A 22,255-nucleotide genomic window follows, 5' to 3' on the forward strand; every position below is an offset into this window, starting at 1 on the left:
GGGACACCGCCACGACCGATCATTATGCGGTTCCTCAACTACCGCGACCGGGACACGTTGCTGCGTCTGGCAAGGGAAAAGAGAGCAGTGACATACGGCAACACCACGCTCTCCTTCTATCCCGATTTTACGCAAGCAGTGCAGGAGGCCAGACGGAAGTTCACTGCTGTGAAGAAGCAACTCCAATCACGCAGTATTCAGTACGCCATGTTGTACCCTGCCTGGCTGCGGATCCACCATAGAGGACGACAACACATCTTTGCCACACCGCAGCAAGCAGAAGATTTTCTTAAACTAGACAGACGCTCCGCTTCCCGGGAGGCGGCGGCGGGGCGCGGATCGCGCTCCCACTCACCGCTATCGGACCCCTCCTGAATGCAGTAGGCCATGCATGGTGAAGGATCACAGGCTATCTATGGACTGGTGATGTATGACTGTTGAAATTGACACTGATAGCAAATATGTCGCCCGGAACAGTCATGAGCGAGAATGCACTCCTCCCCTTAATAAGACACGTGTATGAAAACATTATGTTTTTGCGTGCGGTCAGTATCGGCTCCAACCACAATTAATTGAAAAGAATTCAGAGAAAGGAGCACTCCTCTACTGCTCCAACTGCCACACTGCAGGAAGTGGGAACTGCTCCCTTCAATTATGTCCATTTAATCCAGGTACTCCACAATAATCTAATATGACCAATATGTATTCCATTCCTTATTACTTCAATATACTTTTTCCTTTCATCACACCGGAGACAGTCTGATTGAATCTGCAATCTTTATTAAACACTTCTGATATCGGCTGCATGTCACTCCGGACTTTTTACAAGGATAGGCGCATGATTTTCAGTACCCAATGCGTTTCGAGCATTTTTTCGCTCTTCGTCAGGGGTTTCTACAACAGATAAAATAAACAGCTTAGCTGATCCAGTCCTTATGAAAAATACCTCAAACCCCAATCTCTAAATTAAGTCACCCACAACCCCATAACATACCGTACCCCTACCTTCACCCAATAAAATTCCTGTGCTGCTTGTAAAATTAAACCACCCTGCTCCAACCAATACCTTGATTCGTAATGCCACCCATTTCACCAAAGACTTGTATTTCCAATCTTAATCCTCCCTTGTTCCCTCTCCCCCCCCCCCCCCATCTGCACCCTGACCCTCGCTATCAGTTCTTAAACCATGTCCCTCACTGTTAGTTCTCAACAGACCACCTCCTCCGAACTAACCTCCTCGTGCTGCTCTCCATATGCACGCTGCTTCCTCTCTATTCCTAGCTGTTAGTTCATTAATCCATCTGCTTTCACTCGTGTTTTTGAATGGTCCTAATGCACATTCTTAACTGCCAGTAAGTGCCTGCCTCCTCCTATAGCTGCACTCGATTTTAAACCACCTTCAAACTGTAAACACTATCTACCATGGGGCACCTCTCACCCCAGCTGCACAAACACCAATCCACCCTCCAACAAGCCAGTGCTCCCTTAAACTTGAATTAATCGTGCAACAATTAAACAAAACGTCCTTGTCTCCCTTGTATGTACCCTGAACCCAAAGCTGTGTGTACATACTCAACTTATAATTAAATGATAAACGTGATTATAAAAAATGAACTTCATTACATTCCCTAAACCCATTAATATATTAAAATTACATTGCGTGTGAAATCTTAATACAAACTGATAGTGCATCTGCCCCATAAATCAACTTTAACTGTCGCCCGGCCACTTGACCTCGTCCCGTCAGATCGACCCCTGTAACTAGGGGATTGTGGATGGGTGAAACAAGAGAGGTGAAGTGGTTATGGCGGGAGCCCCTAGAGGCCCCTATCGAGGGCATTCCCTCCTACTGAGTTTTTTCTAATGGTACCTACGTTGCGGGTTTGAGCACCAAGTTTTCTGAATGTTTTTAGGGGGGGGAGGGATGTTCTTTCCTGGCATGTTGGGGCAGCCGGTGTGGGTGTGGGTGGGAGGGGGAGGGTCGAGGTACGAAGGGAAAAGATGCAGTTGTATTGTGAGTCACAGAGATGGGCATGGAGCATCTGGTTGAAATATCACTATGGTTTCTATAGCTGGGGGTGAGCGAGGCGGAACCAGTGCAAGTCTCAAAGTCATGACATGGAATGTGCGGGTGCTTAATGGCCCTCGAAAGCGGCGGCATGTCCTGGGCTACCTGGATGGACACCATGTTTGCATTGCTTTCCTCCAGGAAAAGCACTTGTCCAAGGGGCACACTCCTCAGTTTGCAGCCCGCTGGGCCTCTCGTGGGTGCTTTGCCTCCTATTCTTCCTATGCCAGAGGGGTGGCTATATTAGTCAAACGCGGGGTCCGCTTTGTGGAGGCAGGGCGGGAGATAGACTCAGAGGGACGGTACTGCATGTTGTGGGTTTCGCTGCACTCGCATGAAATTGTATTTGTTAAATACTATGGACCGAATGTCGATGACCCCCACTATTTACATCTGTTCAGAGGGAAGATGAGGACGTTGGGGTGCAGATGCCTTGTATGGGGGGTAGATTTTAATACAGTTCTGAATCCCACTTGGGACAGATCGCATGCTACCTCAACACACTATACCAATTCCCAGCGCACCTTACAGGGCATCATCACAGATGAGTCTTGTGGACGCCTGGCGTCACTCTCACCCCTCGCAAGGGGAGGGCACGCATCACTCTTCCGTACACAACACCTGGGCCCGGTTGGACTATGTTCTGCTGGCGAAAGACATGGCCCACTGGGTGGAGGGGGCGCACCACATTGCTAGGACCTTGTCTGACCACTCCCCTGTGAAAGTCTCATTGCTGCCACCTGTAGACCTAGCGCCCTTCCTCAGCTGGAGATTAAACCCCTCACATCTACAAGATACAAGGCGGAGCTGGAACAGGAGATGCTAGACTTCTTCCCCAGGAATACCGGCTCAGTGGCAAATCTCACTACTGTCTGGGAAGCCTTTAAAGTAACTGTTAGGGGGTGGTGCATCGCTAAAGGGGGGGGGCGGGATCTTGCGAGATATCAGAGGGACCCTGCACAATCTGGAAATCTAACTGAAGGCTCTAGAGCGGGCGGCTGCCAGAAGTGCAGATCCCAATCCTATGAAGGCACAACTACAGGAGACATTGTCTAAATGTACGGAGGAGGCTGAACGGGAGTGTTGGTTTAGGGGACGGCAGGGGGTAGCTAGACGATATGGGGAAGGTGACAGACCAGGGAGCTCACTGGCTGGGGCGGTAAGGCCTCCGCGCTTTCGTAATTATGTGTCTGAGCTGCGGGACACCCAAGGGGAGACATGTAGATCCCAACCGGGACAACTTGACATCCTCACTGACTATTATAGAACACTGTACACCTCATGGAGGCAAACTGAGCTACACTTACAGGACTATTTTGAGGATGTGGCTCTTGCCTGGTTAGGACCCTGGCAACAAAAATTTCTTGCAGTAGACCTTGAAGTGGACGAAATTAAAGAAGCGATAATGAGCATGAAATCGGGACAATGCCCCGGCTCTGATGGGATCCCCATTGATTTCTATAAAACTTACATCCACATCCTGGCCCCTATCCTCAAGGCAGTATATTATGAAGCGCTGGAAGAGGGCGTACTCCCTGATACTATGAGAGAAGCGCACATACTGTCCTTGCTTAAGCCCGGGAAAGCTCCTGACCAGTACGACTCCTTTCGGCCCCTGTCTCTTCTTAACAGCGACACTAAAATACTGGCCAAAGTCTTAGCAACCAGGTTGAACCTTCTCCTAGAAAAAGTAGTACTGCCGGACCAGGCGGGCTTTGTCCGTAACAGGGCTACATCCAACAATCTTAGTACGTTACTAGCGATCCTTCAGGACATTGATCCCAAATGCGTGGCGGTCTTTTTAGACGCCATCAAAGCGTTTGACTCCCTGGAATGGGATTACATGTTCGGCACCCTGACTTATATGGGAGTGCCGGAACAGTTCACACGATGGATCAAACTACTTTACGAAGCGCCCACAGCTAGAGTCCTGCTTAATGGATCCCGTTCTGAAAGCTTTCAAATTAACTGAGGAACACGGCAAGGCTGCCCCCTGTCACCTGTTTTATTTGCTATTGCCATCGAGCCCTTGGCGGCCAAGCTACACCAGCACCATAACCACAGGGGCCTCCTCTATTCGTCCCGACCGGTCTTAGTCTCCCTTTATGCGGATGACATCACCCTGTACATCCGCAACCCAGGCGACAATCTGAACCCTATATTGCGGGAAGTAACCAAATTTGGAGCATTTGCTGGAGTACAGATTAATTGGGGAAAATCTGCGGTGTTTCCATTGATTGATTCATTCAATAAACTTTATTTCGGTTTGTTTTAACCATCAAAGCACATAAAAGTACATTTTAATTTTTCTACAGTTCATTGATAATTATAAGTGTTAACATACATCATATAAAATCAGAAGGGAGAAGACAATTAGTTAAGACTGTAAAAATTAAAATAATTTTAAAAAGTTAAAAAATGTAAGCTAGCAATTGATGATCCAAATTAATTCTCAAGTCTCTACAAGTAAATACACAAGTGACCTTCTTAGATAAGTAAGTTCCTTCGGGTAAACCACATAGAAAGCAAAAACTTGGTGATAGCGGACACTATCACTGGATTCGTGTCAGACTTCAGAATCCTAAAGAAGGCTAGATAGTCCCTAATGCCCAGATTGTTACATAGTTGCATTATCCACTTTCTTCGTAAGAGTGAATAGGCTGGACAGAAAATAGTAACATGCAAAATGGTTTCATTTTCAATTCTACAGCCAGGGCATAGATGTACTGAACCCCCCCCCCCCTCCCCCGTCCACCTGTCAGTCATAGAATAAAGGGGCAGTGTTCCAAATCTAAACTGGAAGTACAGCTTCTTCGCTACAGTGGGTTGGATTACATCTATTGCTTGTTCAAAGCTGTATACGGACTTATGACTCAGGAAGGCACCAGTCAGGCTCGTTGATGGAACTGAACGAAAGGTCATCCTGAGGTTAAAGTCCTTCACAGCAGTGGAAAATGTTTTCTTAGAAATAGTTGAAGATGTTGCCTCAGGATTTGTCCATAGATTTTCTTATCCAATTTGAGCAAGAGACTGTCTAACACAGCGTAGCCATGGAATTCTGCCTGCTCCTGGGGAGGCTAGCACCACCTTTAATTCCTTTTTGTAACTTTCCAGTTCGGGGGTGCTCCACAGCCTCCTCCAATAGAGAAGGGGACATGAAGCGATAGCATCGGCAATGGGCCAATTATTCAAGTCTAGCCTAAGTGGGACTAATGGAGTACTTGTAGGCAAGGTTAAAATTTGCCTAATGAATTTGTTTTCTGTAGTGGTTAAATCAATGGAAGGGACATGTCCCCAAAGTTCCGCCCAGTAAAGGGAAGATGATCTTGCTTGAACTTTGAAGATTTCCAATGGGGCACTAATAATTTTGTAGGCGCAATTTTTTTGGACTTTTAAAATACCCCCAGTGTTCTGTATGAGTTTTAGGTTGGCCTTAGCCATTTGTGCACCCCACCCCATTCTGTCGGTTATGGTCAAACCTAGGTAATCAAATGTTGGAACTCTTTCTAGCGGTCTACCTTCCATCATGGGATGTGGACAATTAGTGGTGTTGGCATTAAATACCATATACTTGGTCTTGTCAATTACCAGATTTCTATGTTTACAAAATTTAATGAACTGGTTTAAGACCCTCTGCATGACCATGGGATTTTGAGAGAAGCAGAGTATCATCTGCAAACATTAGTGCAGGGAATCTCTGCGAGGCTAGTTTTGGGGAGTCAATATCTTTGATTGTAGGTCTTCAATGAGCCCATTGAGAAAAAGGGAGAAGAGGGTGGGGGCAAGAACACAGCCCTGCCGAACCCCCTTCTCAACCGGAAAGGGCCCAGTTAGCTGACCATGCTTTCCAAAGCGTACTCTGGCATAGGTGCCATTGTGAAGATGTTTAAATTGGTGGCATAGGTAGGGTGGCACCCCCATTGATAGTAAAATAGCCCAGAGTTGATTTCGATCCACCATATCGAAAGCTGACTTTAGGTCCACAAAAACGTTAGATATAAACTTCCCTGGTCCAGGACAACATGCTTCCAGTAAATGACCTGGAGCCGGAAAAGTTGATCCATTGTGGACGTTTTAGCCCTGAAACCTGCCTGGAGACGAGTCGGAATATTATTATTGTTTACCCAATCCAGTAGGTGTTGTAGAATTAGTCTTGCATAGATTTTCTGGCTTACATCGATAAGGCTAATTGCCTATAATTTGATGGTTCGAGTGGGGAACCCTTCTTAAAAATGGGAATTATTTCCGCCCCCAACCATGTACCTGGGAGAGGTAGACCCTGCAAAATTGCATTGTAAAGTAATAGAAGATAGGGGGCCCAAACTACTGGTTCTTCTTTGAAGAGGTCACCTGGGATCCTATCTAGCCCGAGCGCTTTGTTCAATTGCAAAGGATGCACTGCAATGTGAACCTCATCCAAAGTAAAAGGCGGCGTGGGCCAATTAGAGTCCATAACCGTCAAATCAGTGGGGGCTAAACTTTTTGATGTTGGGGGAATAGACTAGAGCTCTTTAAAATGTAGAGACCAGGATTCTTCAGATATATTTGGATCAATCGATGTCCTGCCTTCTGGTTTCCCCTTGTGGACTAGATTCCAGAAGGACCGTGGATCTTTGGGCCTGAGTGCAAGTCTGATGGCGTGCCATCGTTCTTCTTCCCACTCTTTTTTTGCATTAAAAGTCATTAATTTGTAAGCACGCCTGGCTTGAGTCACGGCGGCTGGGGAGCCTTGTTTCAGTGCTTAAGTAACCCATGCTTCAGTTCTTTACATCCCTTATTGAACCAAGGGTGTTTGGTAACATGGGTCTTGGGTTTGATAGGGTTGTTTTATAAAAGGAGTTTGTCAATTGGGTGGTAAGTTCCTCATGTAGGTTTAACAGGGTCCTTTGTGCACTATTACCAAATGGAAGAGTCATGATTGTCCTTTCTAAGAGGGGAATTTCTGCTGTCATATTTGTTGGGAGCGGTTGTTTCTGATTAAGCCAGAAGGTGCACTTATTTTTAAGTTCAGCGTATGTCTCCCTTTTCCTCTGGACCAGGGTGGGAACCCCCGCCAGAACCACCACATAGGTTGTTGATTGGGGTGAAAGATTAATATTGGGCAGGAAATCAACACTTTGGACCAAGGGTGGTAGTTTTTGTAGTCCGGGTGCTGGTCTGCCTGCAGCTGCTTGTTGGGATTCATCCCTTATGGCTATATTTGCACCTGCTGGTGGACTAGGAGTTTGTTCATTAACAGAGGGTAAGGCGGGAGTTCTTTGCGTGGGGGCAGTACGACTGTTTGAGGTTGCAACGTCGTTAGGGTCACTTGGTATTTGACCTTAAGTTTTTGTCTGCCTGTGAATAAAATCATTATCCCTCAGACCCGCTTGCTTCTGGAATGATGCGAGTGAGTTCAAGGCAGACCAGTCTGTTCTCAATTGAGTCCAGTCGTGTATTAATTGGGTTGCAAATTTTTTTAAAGGTGCTTTCCTGTCTCTTCCAAAACAAAGGGCCCATATCAGGTTGTACTTCTCCCCCCAAAGTGGAATTGGGCCCGCTATGCTCCTCTGTAACAATTGATGTTAAATGGGCTGGACTAGGAGGAAGTCTGGCAGCTGGATCTTCATTGCACGTCTATTTTGCCGTTTTAGATTTTTTGCCTTCTACAATTGTTTGTGCCCCAGTGCGCTTCCTTTTAGCGGCCACTCCCGCATCTCGCTGGGGAAGACCTGATTTAGCATGGGAGGCTGAGCGGGTTTTAATGTTGGGAGAGGAGATAATCTTTGGGATATTATGGACATCCGTCCCTGTAGGGGAGTTTTAAGCTTGTTTTGTGAATAACCGGTTGTGGCGTGATGGTTCGCTCCACGACTCCCGAGAGTGGCAATGTGTCTTGGGAATCAGACGGGTGGTGAATTGGTGATCTTACCTCGCCAAGCTACCCAATGAAGATCTTTTGTCAAATGGGGTTTCCAGGGATAGTCTCTGCTCGGTGAGTTTGATATCCTTGGCCAGTGCTGACGATACCCTGACTAGGAAGTTGTCCACAGTGCCCATTAATGATCCTCGGATGGACTTCCTAATATTCAGGGCTTCGGGTGGTGCACTTGACATGATTACTGTTAGGGACCTGTCTCTTAAACTCCTTTATGAGAGGGATCAGGTACAGACGCACAGTTATAATATAAACTGACCTTAATTCACAGGAGCAGATGAAAAAGGGGTGGCCCGTCCCGTCCTTGTCCGGGCTTAAACGGGCCCGCCCTTGGCCTGGCTCGTCCCGCGAAGCGGGGCGCTGCGCCGGCTTTAAGCACCTCCTGGTGCGGGCGCGTCGTCGGCGGTGCCTACCGGGAGTTGTGGTCCCGGGGCAGCGGAGCGGAGATTGATGCGGCTGACTCTTGGCCGGTGGCGGTGTGGGTTGTTGCCCTGCTGACTCTTAGCGGTGGCGTTGGCGGCGTCCCTTGGCAAGGCTTTGGCAGGTAAGTGGCTGTGTGACGGTTTCCATTGACTGATCAAACCCTCCCGCCTCCCTTGGACTATCCATTGCAATGGGAGGACTCTGACCTTAAGTACTTGGGGATTTATATCTCCAGGGATAAGGAAACGCTCATGAGAACTAACTACGGACGAGCCATGACTAAAGTGACAGATAACATCACATCCTGGCTTTGGCTTCCCTTATCAATGGCCGGCCGCATATCGTTAATTAAGATGGTGATAGTCCCCAAATTTCTATATTTATTTATCAATATTCCCTATCCCCCTTGGGGCACACTTTTTTGCCACCCTAAAAACACCACTTATTTGACTAATCTGGGGCGGGAAGCAGGCACGACTTAAACTAGATTCCCTAACACTCCCATATAAATACGGTGGCTTTGGTGTCCCAGACTTCGAACAGTACTACTACAGTGCACAGGCGCACTTTGCGGCGTACTGGTTCCTCCACCACCCCCCACTCCCCCCCCCCCCCCCCCCCCCCCCCCATGCCTGCCCCCGCCCCCTTTTCATGGCCCGCCTGGCATTGGAGAAAGGGCACATGGCGCCAGTCCCCCCGACGGGGTACGTATTCATCCCATGTAGGGAAAGGGATAGAGACCCTACCACAGTGGACTGTACGGCAAAAGCACTGCACTGGCTGGCGAAAGCGGAGGGCATCACGCAGCTTTACTCCCCCCAAAATACCACTGTTTAATTGTCCGCTTTTACAAGTGACCACCAAGAAAGTTTGCCAAAACCTGCTAACTAGATTGCAATACTTCACATGTGGTGGTCTCTTTCTAAAAGGGATGTTTCGGTCGAAGGACCAATATTTTGGGAATACCCCCCCCCCCCCCCCCCCCCCTACCTTCATGGAGTTCCTCTATACTAGGATCCGACAGAGTGTGAGGGCGATCTGTCCTGACTTCCCAGCGGAGCCGGAGGTGTTCCACTCCCTCCACCTAATGCTACAGGAAGACTCACTGAAACACGCCACATCGGTTCTGTATACGAGAGTCAGATCTGTGCCCCCCCCCCCAATCCCCCCACCCCCACCCCCCACTGCATGCCAAAGCCCGGGCTGAATGGGATGGGGACTTGCCTACACGGCTCACTGACTATCAATGGGAGATGGCATGCATGCAGACGGAGCGAGTATCTGGCAGCAGCAGGCTCCGCTTACTGCACTTCAAATTCCTGCACAGGCTTTACCATACACCTGCCAGATTACCCAAGATAGGCTTGCGGGAAGATGATAGATGCCTCCACTGCAGGCAGAGTCCTGCAGATTTTATACACCTGGCTTGGAACTGTCCCAAAGTGGCTGAATACTGGGGGGAAATTTTTACAGGACTCTGATATGTTGGGACTCACCATTGAACCCCTCCCTATGACGGCTTTACTAGGTCTAACCGCAGACATTAACACCCCACACGGGAAGCTCCTCCTACTGGGTATACTATTAGCACGGCGCCAGGTGGTGTGTCGATGGGGCAGAGCACCCAAGTTCAAGGGGTGGATGCACGACATGGTTACATGGCAAGAAAACTTACACTCTTATGCGGAACAAATGCCACTGAAGTCTAGGCCTAAAGACATCTGGGCCCCGCTGCTAGCCTATCTTAGAGCGCATCAGGAGGAGGATGAAGGAATCCCACTAGGGAGGGATTAGGTAACGCAAGATGAGACTGATGGGTAGCTACAGATGTCGTGGGAACTCAAATGTTGGTTGATCACTAGGTCCCCCCATGTCATGAGACACTCGCACGTTCTAGCACTTCTCAGGATCAGACTGTGTACGACGTTGATAGCTCACTATGTTACAGCTAATTCTATGTTTGACTCATGTTGACACTACCAATATCTGGATTGTTAGGGAAAGTTGGGAAGGAAAGGGGAGGGAGGGGCGGTGAGGGTAGGGTGCGGTTGGGATGTGAATGTTCTTATACTGTACCACATTAGACTGCTTGATTTGAATGTATCCTGAGGCATATGGAAAAGTTTGAATAAAAACCAATAAAAAATATATATGTTTTTAAACTTCTGAACGTTTTTTCTCTGATGCTGAATCCTATATAAAGGTATTTGGTATTTTATAAATTGGTTTGGATCTCCTCCTTGAGTTGTGTCGTCATTGATTGATAATTGTGTGTGTTTTTCAAATGTCTTGCAGTCCTCTATTAATCCTAACACTGCTCGACCACACTTTCCTAGATAGAGCACCTGGTATTGCATAGCAAGTCCCTGCCCACTCATAAGGGAACTCCTGGACTCTTTACACAACATACCTATTTTTGGTATACTATATAAAGAGCCAGGATCCTACAGTCTTAGCTAGTTATGTTTTCTTTTTAACAATGGTAACTAATTGTATAAAAGTACCCCTAGAAAGAAGAGTGTTTTCGTAGGTGGAAAGAAAACCATGTGCATTTGTTAGATGTATTCAAAATGTTATTCACAAACCAGGAGTGTCATGCTTCAAAGCATAAGATTGACCTTTTAATAACCTTTTAATAACTGGCTTCTTTAACTTCCCAAGTGAAAGTCAGCTGTGCATCCAGCCTGTTTTAAAATCTGACTTCATGTTGCTGCTTTGAGTTCCCTGAATTTACATTTTAATTGCATTAATAGTGACACAAAAACTTTCCTTAAAGAAGGAATCTTCTTATTCACCATGTTTGAATCGCATATAAATGTGTAAGGCTTTTGTCTCTTCCTCGTAACCACAGTCATTTAAATGGGGATATTGATGCCAGGTGGCAAACATTTCCAATAATACCTCAATTTATTGATCAGCGTATCTGGTAATTGTTGCCAAGTGTCGGGTGCTACATTACATTTTATGTGCTAAATGTTTGGTCTGTTTTGGATCGAAAAACAAAGTCTCTGAAGCCTGCATCACAGGCATGAGCAGTCATTGGTTGTCGCAAGGTGTGTCCCTGATCAAGATGTATGTAAGGTATTCCTTCGTCTTCATGGATTAAATTCCTAGCTAATGATCCAAAAATTATATGCTAATAACTTGAACAAAGCTGTGGTTTGTAATTCGCCAAGATGAAATTGGCCATTACGTATCCACTGTACTGTGGCAACTAGATTGATAGAATTGTTTATTGCATCCCATTAATCAACCGGTTTTCCTTCTTTACAGAACTCCCTTTCCTGGATGCTGGGAAGCATCCTCGTTCTTTAATTGGGAAGAATTTTCGCTCCTATCTGGTGGAGCTGCGAAACTCTAGTACTCCGTTCAAAGGAGTCCGTAAATCTTTGGTAGATACACTGCTTGATGGGTATGAAGCGGCCCGCTATGGCACAGGGGTAAGTTGGTACTCCCTGAACTACGTCCAACCATGGGCTTCTACTTCTGCTGAGGTTTACTATATTGGTTCTTCAGTGTCCTAGCTTAGTTCTCGAGCAAGGACTGTTTGCACTATGGGTCACAATTCACGTAAACTAATGTTGCAGGTTCATATGTTTATTGCGTTTGTAGAACTTATTCTGTCCTAATGCTGCTTTAATGTGCAAACCCAATGCAGAAAGAACGGAGAATGATAATCGGTCCTTTTGGTTGATTTTACACCTGATGTAACGAGGAGAGGTAAATAGGAGTGAAGAGGACCCCATACTTCAGGTGGATTTATTTTATAGGGATTTATTCAGCCCACTGCCCTATTAAATCATTTAGAGGAAACTTAAGTGAGCATTACAGAAGGTGTGTAAATGATGGGAACTAAAAACTTCTGAAATTGGTCAATTTCTTTAGGCCACCACCTCAAGATACCAAAATCAGATTTTTACAATTTAATTTGGAAGTGGTTATGTTTTAATTTTGGTAGTTTCAGAGGTTTTGAGTGCTTATAACTTAACCTTTGTGCTTCTTGCAGCATTTATTTTTGTCTTCATTTTAACTTACCTAGTATTTTGTCTAGCATTTGTAAAGAGCACAGGGCATTGGTTTAACTGACGGGAGTGATTAGAGGTGGCCTTTTGTGGCTGTAGTATCCTATGTTGAAAGTGTTCGGTCCATGTGCTGCCGGAGGTCTTGCTCTGGTAGTGTTGTGGCAAATCTGTAGCTGCTTGTGTAATCGCTGATGTATGTAGGGCATGCGAGAAGGAAACCAGCTCACTTTCATGGAGTATTTATTAAGCGTTACTTTATACTCCAGTGCAATTCGAAACTATTTGATTGGAACATCCTCCACAGTGCCTTAAGTTAGCATATTTAAAAATGGACAGACGTGCACATGATTTTCGTACGTTTGCAGCCAGCTAAAATATAGGCTTGGTAGACTAATTCTATCTCCATGATGTAAAATGACTTCTTAACACAAAGACGATAGATGTTTTTCTGAGTAAGCAGAAGAGATTAAAGCTCAAACCGAAAAGAATATATAGTTATAATATCTAGTAGAGTGGCATATCAGTTGTTATCCGTATTTGTGTAGCATCTTCCATTTGCATGACACTATTGTGTTTTCTCAGTATGGGCACTCTTTTGATGTGGTTCGGGGTTGCCTATGGTTAGTAGGGGTATTAAGTGTCCGGATTACAAATGGTTCATTTTGTTTGGTTTGCAACTGAGTTCCGCCCTGCTCAAGATCTTTGTGAAATGCTGTATATGGATGGATATGCAAAGGACTTTGCCATTTTTCATTGATCCGGAAGGTCAAATGTCCTTTGCCTTTCTTGTGCAGGTGTTTTCTCATCAGCAATGCTAGTAAGATAAATGACTATGGTGTGATTCCTTTGTATAGGAGGGAATGAAAGACCTCAAATAAGTTTACGTGAGTGATTCTATGGATCTTTGAGTTGCGTGGTGCGAGTGGAGTCCTGGGTATTATCCTCTGGTATCTCTCAGATTTGCAGTACCTGTCATTTTTTTTAAAGGACAAAACAGATCGTTTCACTGAGCTAGATGCAATGATACAAATGGGGAAATACCGTCTTCCAAAAAAAAAAAACTATGCAAGAGCTAAATAAATTTTACCTGCTTAAAGAGTGGTCAGAAAATGCAGAGTGATGGGCTAGTGTTTCTAGATGGAAAAACGAAAGATAAACCATGTGTGAGACGCTGATGTGTATACATGCTAGGTCTCTGCTATGTATACACTCAAGACACTGCTCTCCTGGTTGCGAATCTCCCCCAGTGGGGAAACAAAGGTATTTTGATGAGTCCTGACCTGTGAGGTTTGCGGTGGTTGTCGTCCAGGTCCCAACTTGTAGCTGACGGCCGCCACGGTCCCAATTAAAGTTATTGCCAGAAAATAAATTACTTGGCCTCGGGTATCGGGCGGGCCGATGTTAGCTACGCAAGGACTGAAGAATTGGGCCATAAGAAAAATTGCTGGACCTAAAGCGGCCGAGGGTTCCTCGATGCATAGTAAGAACGCCTGCACTAGAGTGTGGACATCATGCTGAGTCATGCAGAAAGGCACTGAGTTTGCCATTTAAAATACAGCGCTGAGAGTCCATGTCGTGCTAATAAGATACTGAACAGGTGTGTTCAATATCAAACATAGAAAGGGGACTAAACCACATCAGGCTGAAACCTGTTGGCCATCTTGGAGAAGGTAAAAAAAATAGGCATCCTCCTCTTAGTAAATAGCGGAGGATAGGAGTGGCCATTTTAGAACTTAACTGCGATATGGTCGGAAATGAAATACAACCGTGCAAGAATGCTCTGCGGCCAGCACAAAATCAACCAAACACCTACAAGGCCATCTGAAAACTTAAATGGGATATGCCCCAATATGGAACAAGGAGTTGTGTGCGCACGCTAAAAGAAAATTAAAAAAAAACATGTGAGTAATGCGGACGCGTGGCGTCTGTTCGTAAAAGCAGCTGCAGTGTCACGTCTGGCGAGTGGTGTGCGCGCACCATGATGAGAGAGGAAAGCCAGATGGCACCTCTGCTCGTCATTGTGTGTGTAACCACACGCTGCATGCCAGAGAAAGCTGTGGTAGCACTTTGAAAACCCACACACTAAATGTCTCGCAGTGCTGCAGATGCGCTGGCTCAGGCGAGACCTAAAAAATTGTAATGGCTGAGCATTTTCTCTGCTTGTATCTGAGCTACAGGACTCAATCTCTTTATATGGTGAATTGCATGACAGTTTGTTATCATTGAGATGGGATCATAATCCTCTTTCCTCAGTTGACATGAGGCATGGTATACAGTCCTATGTAGGGCACCGGACATAGTCTTTGGCCGCAGCCGCATATATTACCAAACCAGAGAATCCAGTGTCTGGTGTTTTGCCAGTGTGGTTATTTGTGTGTTTTTTTGTTGTTTTTTTTGCATTCTTGCTTCACAAAAATACTTGTTTGAATTGATGGTTGTGTACGTATATATAATGTATGTGTATCAAATCTCTATCAAACCCATACCCTTTTGGGGTAAAAGAGCTGCATAAATTATGAGGAGAAAAAAAAGCAGAGACCTGATTAGTTCCCAACTTTTATATGGAGAGCAGCTCCTGTATAGACACCCAGCAACACCAGTGACACTCTGAATCTGCTCACCTCAAATGTCTGTTTTTTCTAGTAAAGATTTTAAGCATAGGATTAGCATAGTGCCATCCACGTCGAACTGTTAAATGACAAAAGCCTTCTACCTCTCCAGGCACAGTATCGCAGCTTTGGATTGGTAAAATACCGTCCAAGCCAACCTGAAATGAATAAAATCAACCCCATACACATGGTTGGCTACCATTATAGCTCTTCAGAGAGGTTTAGCTTTGTCCAGACACACAATTCTCATTTAACAGGTCAGTTGGGTAAATAAGCAAAATGATCACAGCTTGGTGGAGGGCAAGCACTTTATTATTGTGGAAGCACACAATATCTGCCCATTCAAAACATGTACCCCTGGCTCCCAACATTTGGGCAGAGCTAAAGCTCCTGTCTAGTGATGCTCACATAATTGTCTGGCTACAGCTCTCCTGTCAAGCCAAACCATAAACAGGATGCTGAAAGTATCCTTGGTCTGGTGAAATGCGATGAAGACTTCTGGTAATGCCACACAGAGCCTTTCTTAAATTGTAATTTTTTTAAACAAGGTTTACAATTTATTAAAATCCACAAATTTCTTTGAGGGGGGGGCGGAAACATTTTATTGTATTTAACATAAGATCTGCAGTACATTTCTTATAAAGGAGAGATTATTTTGACATCTCATCAAACAATAACGCATACAGTGATGTACAGGTTACACAGCTTTGCCTAGTACGCCTCATCGTCTGATCCATGGTCCATTTGCCCCACACCTTTCCCCATTTCTTGGGGAAATCCACAAATGTATTAAATCTAAATAAAAATGGTTTGGAATAATCCCACTTCCATCATAAGTTTTAAAATATTGACACCTTAAAATGAGTAGAGCATGTCACGGTGCTGCAGCCAGCCTCTCCACAGTATGCATATCTTCTGGAGATTACCATCTTGAGGCAGATGAGGAGGCAGACTGCAGCCTTCCTGGTGGCCCTTTCCTTCTGCCTTGGTTGAGGGATCTTGGAGATGGGTGGTTAGAAGTGGCATTTATGGGGCAAAGCTAGAGAACGGCGGTAAATATGTAACGCCTGCAGCATTCTGCGGTCTGCCAGGTCCTCCTCATGCCATCTTCACTTTGACTTGCTGTATATCAGAAATGTGTGTGATTACATGGTGTGCCCAGCTGCAGCTGCATGCTCCCTCCTTCTATTTGGTACAAGAAGAGTGTATCAGGGTTTTGAAGTAGATGTTCTTTTCAGCAGCATACCACAAAGGTAGAGAAGCCACGGATGGCTCAAAATGTAATTTGTATGGCAACATAAAAAGTGAGCAGAGAAATGTACATCTTGTACGAGAGCGTGCTCTAAAAAAAAAGTGTATATGGTCCTTATTTTGTGTAGTCTAAACGGTGCATTAAAATCTGTGGTAAAATTCGTCATTGCTCAATTGGGTTTTTTTTTTTTTTTCTTTTTTTTTTTTTCAGGAATTTTGTTTAATCTCACCAAACCATAATTTCTGTAAAGCAGATGTTTTCTACTTTATTCTGTCGCTGTGCTCTTGTGAGTCCCTATGCTTCTTAGTTTGTGGTGCAACTTATCACACACCTGCATAATACCTGCATTTTCTGTTTTTATTTTAATGAAGGTCTTCAGCAAAAGAGAGTTTACAAAGTATCAGGAGTCGCTTCAAGAGCTGGTGGCAATGTAAGTGAAGTCATTCATTATATGTATAGCATTGGGTATTACTGTTGTGTTATTGTATCAATCTTGTTTTCAGTGGTAATGGGTAGATGGATAGGCTAGGCTTGGTTGGGAAAATATGTGGGTGTAGTATGTCATGTGGGAAGAGATAAGTAGGATGTAGCATGTCCTGGAATATTGCCTGATCACAGCAAACATGCTGTTAGTTGGTAAGATTGCCAATGTAGCAGAGGTCTGTGCGAAGGAATAACGTGCTTCATATGTTATATACGGAAGCGTTAAATCCTTGTGTGGTGGGTGCGCTTTTCAACTGTTTCAATCACCACTTGTTAGGTGTTTGAGGGGAAGTCTTTGTGAGCTTTTGTTTGTTGGGCTGTATTAGCTGGAGGGCATATGTGATGTGAAGGTTAAGTCAGGCTACAGTATGTCCAGCAGACCATGTTTGTATTTAAATTTAAGCTCGTCACTACACATGCCAGTGTTGCCTGTTCCCCCTGCCATTTAATATCTGTTTAAAGGACCATTGACTGGTCCTGCAGTGTACCGAATATGGAGATGAAACGATTCTCAGTTACAAATGTTGGCTTCGGGCCATCCTCTACCTTTGTCAATCCTTTACCCTCTCCCACCATAATATTAGGTTACATTATCAAAAGCTATTCATTGTGATTTTTTTTTTCAATGTTTTATTTCATTCTTGTTGCAGCATTAAAGCCAGAGGAGTCGGTAATCAGAGGCAACACCAATCTGCAGCCAAAGATCTCACAATGGCTCCAGAGCCATCGACCATTCAAGTGACATACCTGCCCTCCAGCCAGAAGAGCAAAAGGACCAAGCACTTTTTGGAGCTCAAGAGCTTCAAGGACAAGTACAACACGTTGGAAAGCACTCTCTGATTCCTGGTGTCAAGAGCTGGGCTTAGGAAACATTCCTGTGGTTCAGAGATCGACTGCATGGGTATCTTTAGGACCAAAAGCCAGTGCTAGTCCTTAGGAATAAACCTGCTCTGCAACTACTGAAGGTGAAGCTTCTGGGAATCACTCAAAATATGGCAAGGATAAAAGATGAACTGTTGGCCAGTTGTGCTTTTTATTGTTGCACACTCGAGTGTATGTTGGATTGATGAGGGAAAGCTGATCTGTTTTCCCTAGCTGAGTTGGATTATAGTTCTTGAAGCCAATTACAGTAGGTCCTCTAGCGGCCTTTGCAAGGATTGTGTGCCTCTGCTGGTGATGGCAAGACGTTTCTAGGAACTACTTGGCACAAAAGTAAGCAAAGCCTTATGGCTGCTTCTACAAAATGAGGCAAAACACAGTTGCTGTCTGCCAGTCATCCATGGCTAGGTAATCTGATTTGGCAACGTGCCTCCTTGACTGGATGGTGTCTGCAGAATAACAAAGCTGTCCTTCACTCTCATGGATGGTGTGACAGGAGACGTGTTTTTATTAATCTTTATGTGCATGTGTCCACTTCCGAATCTACAGCTCATCCTTTTGTGGACTCTATGCCGGTTTATAGCTTTCATTTCTGTTTCCTGGAAATGTTTTGTTCTTCTGTCTGCGTTAACTGTGACGAATCGTTGGGTCCACGCTCAGTACATTTGATGGGCGGCGAACAGAAATGATTCTATCTTGTGGATGGACAAAAGCTGAAGTCTGTAATTAGTTGCGGACAATCTGAGAAGTCTCATCAACCGTATATAAAGCTCAGAAGCCATTGTTCCAATAACTCCTGCTGCCCCCACTTAATCCTGACTGCAGCCAAAACAGTTTCAACATTCTACAAAAAGCAGTTAAAACTACAGTATGCAAAAAGACTACTTTTTTCTTTTTTTTTCTTTCTTTTTTTTTTTAATGTCTTTAACTAATGGTCTTTCCTAATGTAAACTGTTCTGTGACTGAAAGGTGACCACTTCATCTTTGGCACACCAGCAAACTCCTAAGTGTTTAAACATGATTGGACGCTTCTGTTGAAGTGTTAATGATGTATTCAGACATTTTATCAATCGGGCACTGTGCGCCCAAAGGAAACGGCCCTGCTGCTCTGTGGTGCCCAAATCGGGGATTATCAGAGGGGTCCATATTTGTCGGAGGTATTAATGTGGAATGACATAACAGGCTGGCATGGTTACTTTGGAAGTGAGTTAATGGTTAAACCCTTGCATCTCTTTTTGGGTGATTTAGGGCTCTGGTGAGACAGTGTATGACCGTGTCTTGTCTCATCACTGAATGTTTTGACAACCAAATACAATATATATTTATATATCTGTGTGTGTGTGTGTGTAAATGTTTAAAGAGCATATTTTGTTAACTGCAACTTTTTCATTTGAGTATTAAACAATGAAACTAAAGAATTCTGAGAATAAAATTGAGAAAGCAGGAAAAAGTTCTGAATGCAGTACCGGTATGGAAATTGTGCAATAAAACACATGCACAGTGTTGGGGGGGGGGGGGGGTTGCATGGGGTGGGCTGACTTGGTTGACTTAGACTTCATTTTTAAATTAATAATCTTTAAAGAGGAGTTTTTCACCTGTTTATTTAATAGACGCTGGGTTTGACAGTCCTTATCAAGAGGCATACCATTGACTTGTCCACCCCATACTCTTTTTCTCCTCCACATTAAGAGACCAGAATTTCTTTATTTAAAAAAAATAATTTTACAATGATTTTGGAAAAATGATGACATTCTTGGTACTGAAGTAGCTAACCTGCTATCATAGCATTAGAATTTGGTTGAGCCCTTGCTCCGCTACATGGAGAACTTCATTTTTCTGAGACTTCTGTAAAAAGAAGGGCCCTTCGTTTTTTAGGTCTCTCCTAGACCGCACATGCGCGGTCTCTTCAAGACATTTTTATTCGGTAGGCTTGCAGCCATCCCATTGGTGTTCATTTGTTCGATGTCTATTTTATATTTGTATCTGCATTTAAAACCACCACAGGTGCGCTTATCGGTTTAACAACAAGTGAAACATATCTCCAAATACATATAAACCAAAAATAACAATTGATCAGTTTTCCTCTTCAAGTATAAAACAGATGGATTTTTAGCAGTTGTGCAAATTTATCCATAATGGTTTTAAAGTATATTATATCTTTACAATAAATGTACAGTACACGATAATGCATTGCATTGGAGATCCCGAAAAGAGAGAAAAGTGCGGGTGCAGCAGACAGTACTATCTATAAGGGGTAGTTTCATCTAAAGCCTAAACATCCGGTGTATGCCATACCTTCCCTAGCATATTTAGCAAGTTAATACGGATAGGGCGACGGAGAATCCGAATACATACACCCCACCCCCAATCATCTTGTCTGGACAGGACCCAACCGTATGGTCTTCACCAGACCCTCAATCCATTATGCAACAAATCTCCAAATCCGAGCCCCCCATTACTGCGCTTTTCGTCCTTTAAACTCATTCTGGATCGCCAAAAAATGGGGTGGGATCAAGATTTATTCATCTTGTAACAATACACATTTTTGCAACTGCCATAGCAATTGAAACCATATACCCCTCTTTTTTGGCTAGTCGATTCTCCGTCAAGTCCTTAACCACTCCTAAAACCTCCAATGTTGCATTGGTTTTGAACTGACCCCCGGAAACCTGTTCTAAAAATGTATCAATCTCTTGATAAAGAGACCTTAATAACTGGCATGAATAAAACATATGTACTATTTCGGCAGGTGCACCGCAATCGTTTTCTCCTGCCCCACGTACAAAATTTCTCTGGGGTATAATACAGATCAAAAATTGATTTAAAGTGTTGCCTCTAATCCGGCTGTTGAGTACTTTGCTACCTATAGCCAGTGATCCTTGCAATAGCAGCCCCTCCACTTCCAGCCTCTTCTCACATTTGGCATTTTGAAACTCCTATTCATCTGGAAAATCTTGTACCAATAAATCATAGACGGCGCTGATATGAACCCTCTTGTTGATTGCCTCTATGATAGGGATCTTAATCATCAACTCTGAGATCCTTTACAATTTACTAATGTAATCCTGGATCTGGAGATGTATATTAAAAATGTTCTTTAGTAATCCAAAATTTCTCCTGAAGGTGCCTGAATGGGTGTAGTTGTTCTCCATTGAACAAATCCCCTAATTTTAAAATACCTATATGTCTCAAGTTTGGGAAACAGGCATTACAATGCAGCTGTTTCCCCGCATGCCATTACATCGCAAGGGTTACCACGCGTATTAAATAGCATGTGCTTTTACGACGCATGCCTTTACAACGACTTTCGTTTTTAAGGCATGTGTGGTTAAAGCACATGCGATGTCAAAAAAATATAGGTGATCCGCCTCTCCTTTGAGGTAACAGAGGTTCTTCCGTTTCTTCATGACGTGCACCACCCCTCAGATCCGACGTGCAGCAGAAACTAGGAGGAGAGAGAGAGGAACCAGGAGGATAGAGAAGTAAGGGTGATTGATCCTGGGGTGGGAGTTACTTTTTTAGGGTAAAATGGGGTTGGGTGGGGTGTGTTGTATAGTGCAGGGTACTGTTTTAGGGTAGGGTCGGAGGGGTCATGCAGAGAGGCCTGGGGGTTGGGGAGGGTCGTGCAGGGGTAGTGTTTTAGGGTAGTGTCTGGGGTCGTGCAGGATAGTTTTTTAGTGTAAGGAGGGGACTGGGGGTCGGTGGAGGGTCGTGCAGGTGGAAGTGTTTTAGGATTTAGGGTAGGGTCGGGGAATTCATGCCGGGTAGTGTTTTAGTGTAAGGCAGTGATCCCCAAACTTTTTTGACCCGTGGCTCCTTTGACCAATTGGCCGTTAGCCGCAGCTCCCCATTACATTGCTATTTTTTGATGGGGAGCAGAGAAAGTAAGACCGACCTCGGTAGGACTTCCATTTTAATCCCTGAAAATAATAGGAGTGAAGGTATAGAGAACTTCCCGTATCATTTTCCTATAATCGTTCTTTTGAGGTCCTGCTCCACTGACTAAATCAAACTTGGTTTACTTCTTACATTGTTTCTATAAAGAAAGCCAGCAAAATTCACATGTGGATCAACCACATGTTGTGGGATTGATTTTTAAATGCATTTGTCTACCTAATGCAACCTAGTTCTGCAGGCGAAAGGATTTTCAAGGGTAAAATTATAATCATGATTAGCAAAATTGCCCGAATTGTAGTGTCATAAACTGGATTTATGAATTTGTAAATACTGCAGTATGGTAAAATGTCTGCATTCACAAATGTAGGGTTAGGTGTGGGATGCTTGGGAGGGCCAACATGAAAATGAGGGGAGCATTACAAATTAGATTTGAATTTCCCTTGCATAGGCCCGATAGAATTGAAAGGAGTCTCGCTCTGCACCCTGACAGGTATTCTAGACTTGGATGGAATTTTCTTCCCCTATCTCAACCACCTTATAAACTGAAATATTCTCAAACCTGCACCCTGATTGGCCATATATAGTCTCAAATTGAGTCTAATCTGTGCACAAGTGTCTACACAGAAAGGATGAGACTGCTTTCAAATGCATGCTCTGTGGAGCAGTTCGGAATACCTAGCAGATTTTCACTTTATATTTGTAAGG

General features: G+C 44.4%; 1 protein-coding gene across 1 annotated transcript in view; it reads left to right on the plus strand.

Annotated features, from left to right (window-relative positions):
- The window catches only part of LTAP1 (lipid transport auxiliary protein 1), an 87,807-nt gene extending 68,827 nt beyond the window's left edge, over positions 1-18,980 (plus strand). Inside the window, exons 5-7 of the mRNA XM_086947520.1 lie at positions 11,682-11,848; positions 16,663-16,721; positions 17,425-18,980. Of these exons, the coding sequence (XP_086803646.1) occupies positions 11,682-11,848; positions 16,663-16,721; positions 17,425-17,614 (416 nt within the window). The 3' untranslated portion in view covers positions 17,615-18,980. The remainder of the gene's footprint in view (positions 1-11,681; positions 11,849-16,662; positions 16,722-17,424) is intronic.
- The last annotated feature ends 3,275 nt before the right edge of the window (positions 18,981-22,255 follow it).

This window comes from Lissotriton vulgaris, chromosome 12, assembly GCF_964263255.1.
Source record: "Lissotriton vulgaris chromosome 12, aLisVul1.2, whole genome shotgun sequence".
In the NCBI taxonomy this organism is placed as follows: domain Eukaryota; kingdom Metazoa; phylum Chordata; class Amphibia; order Caudata; family Salamandridae; genus Lissotriton; species Lissotriton vulgaris.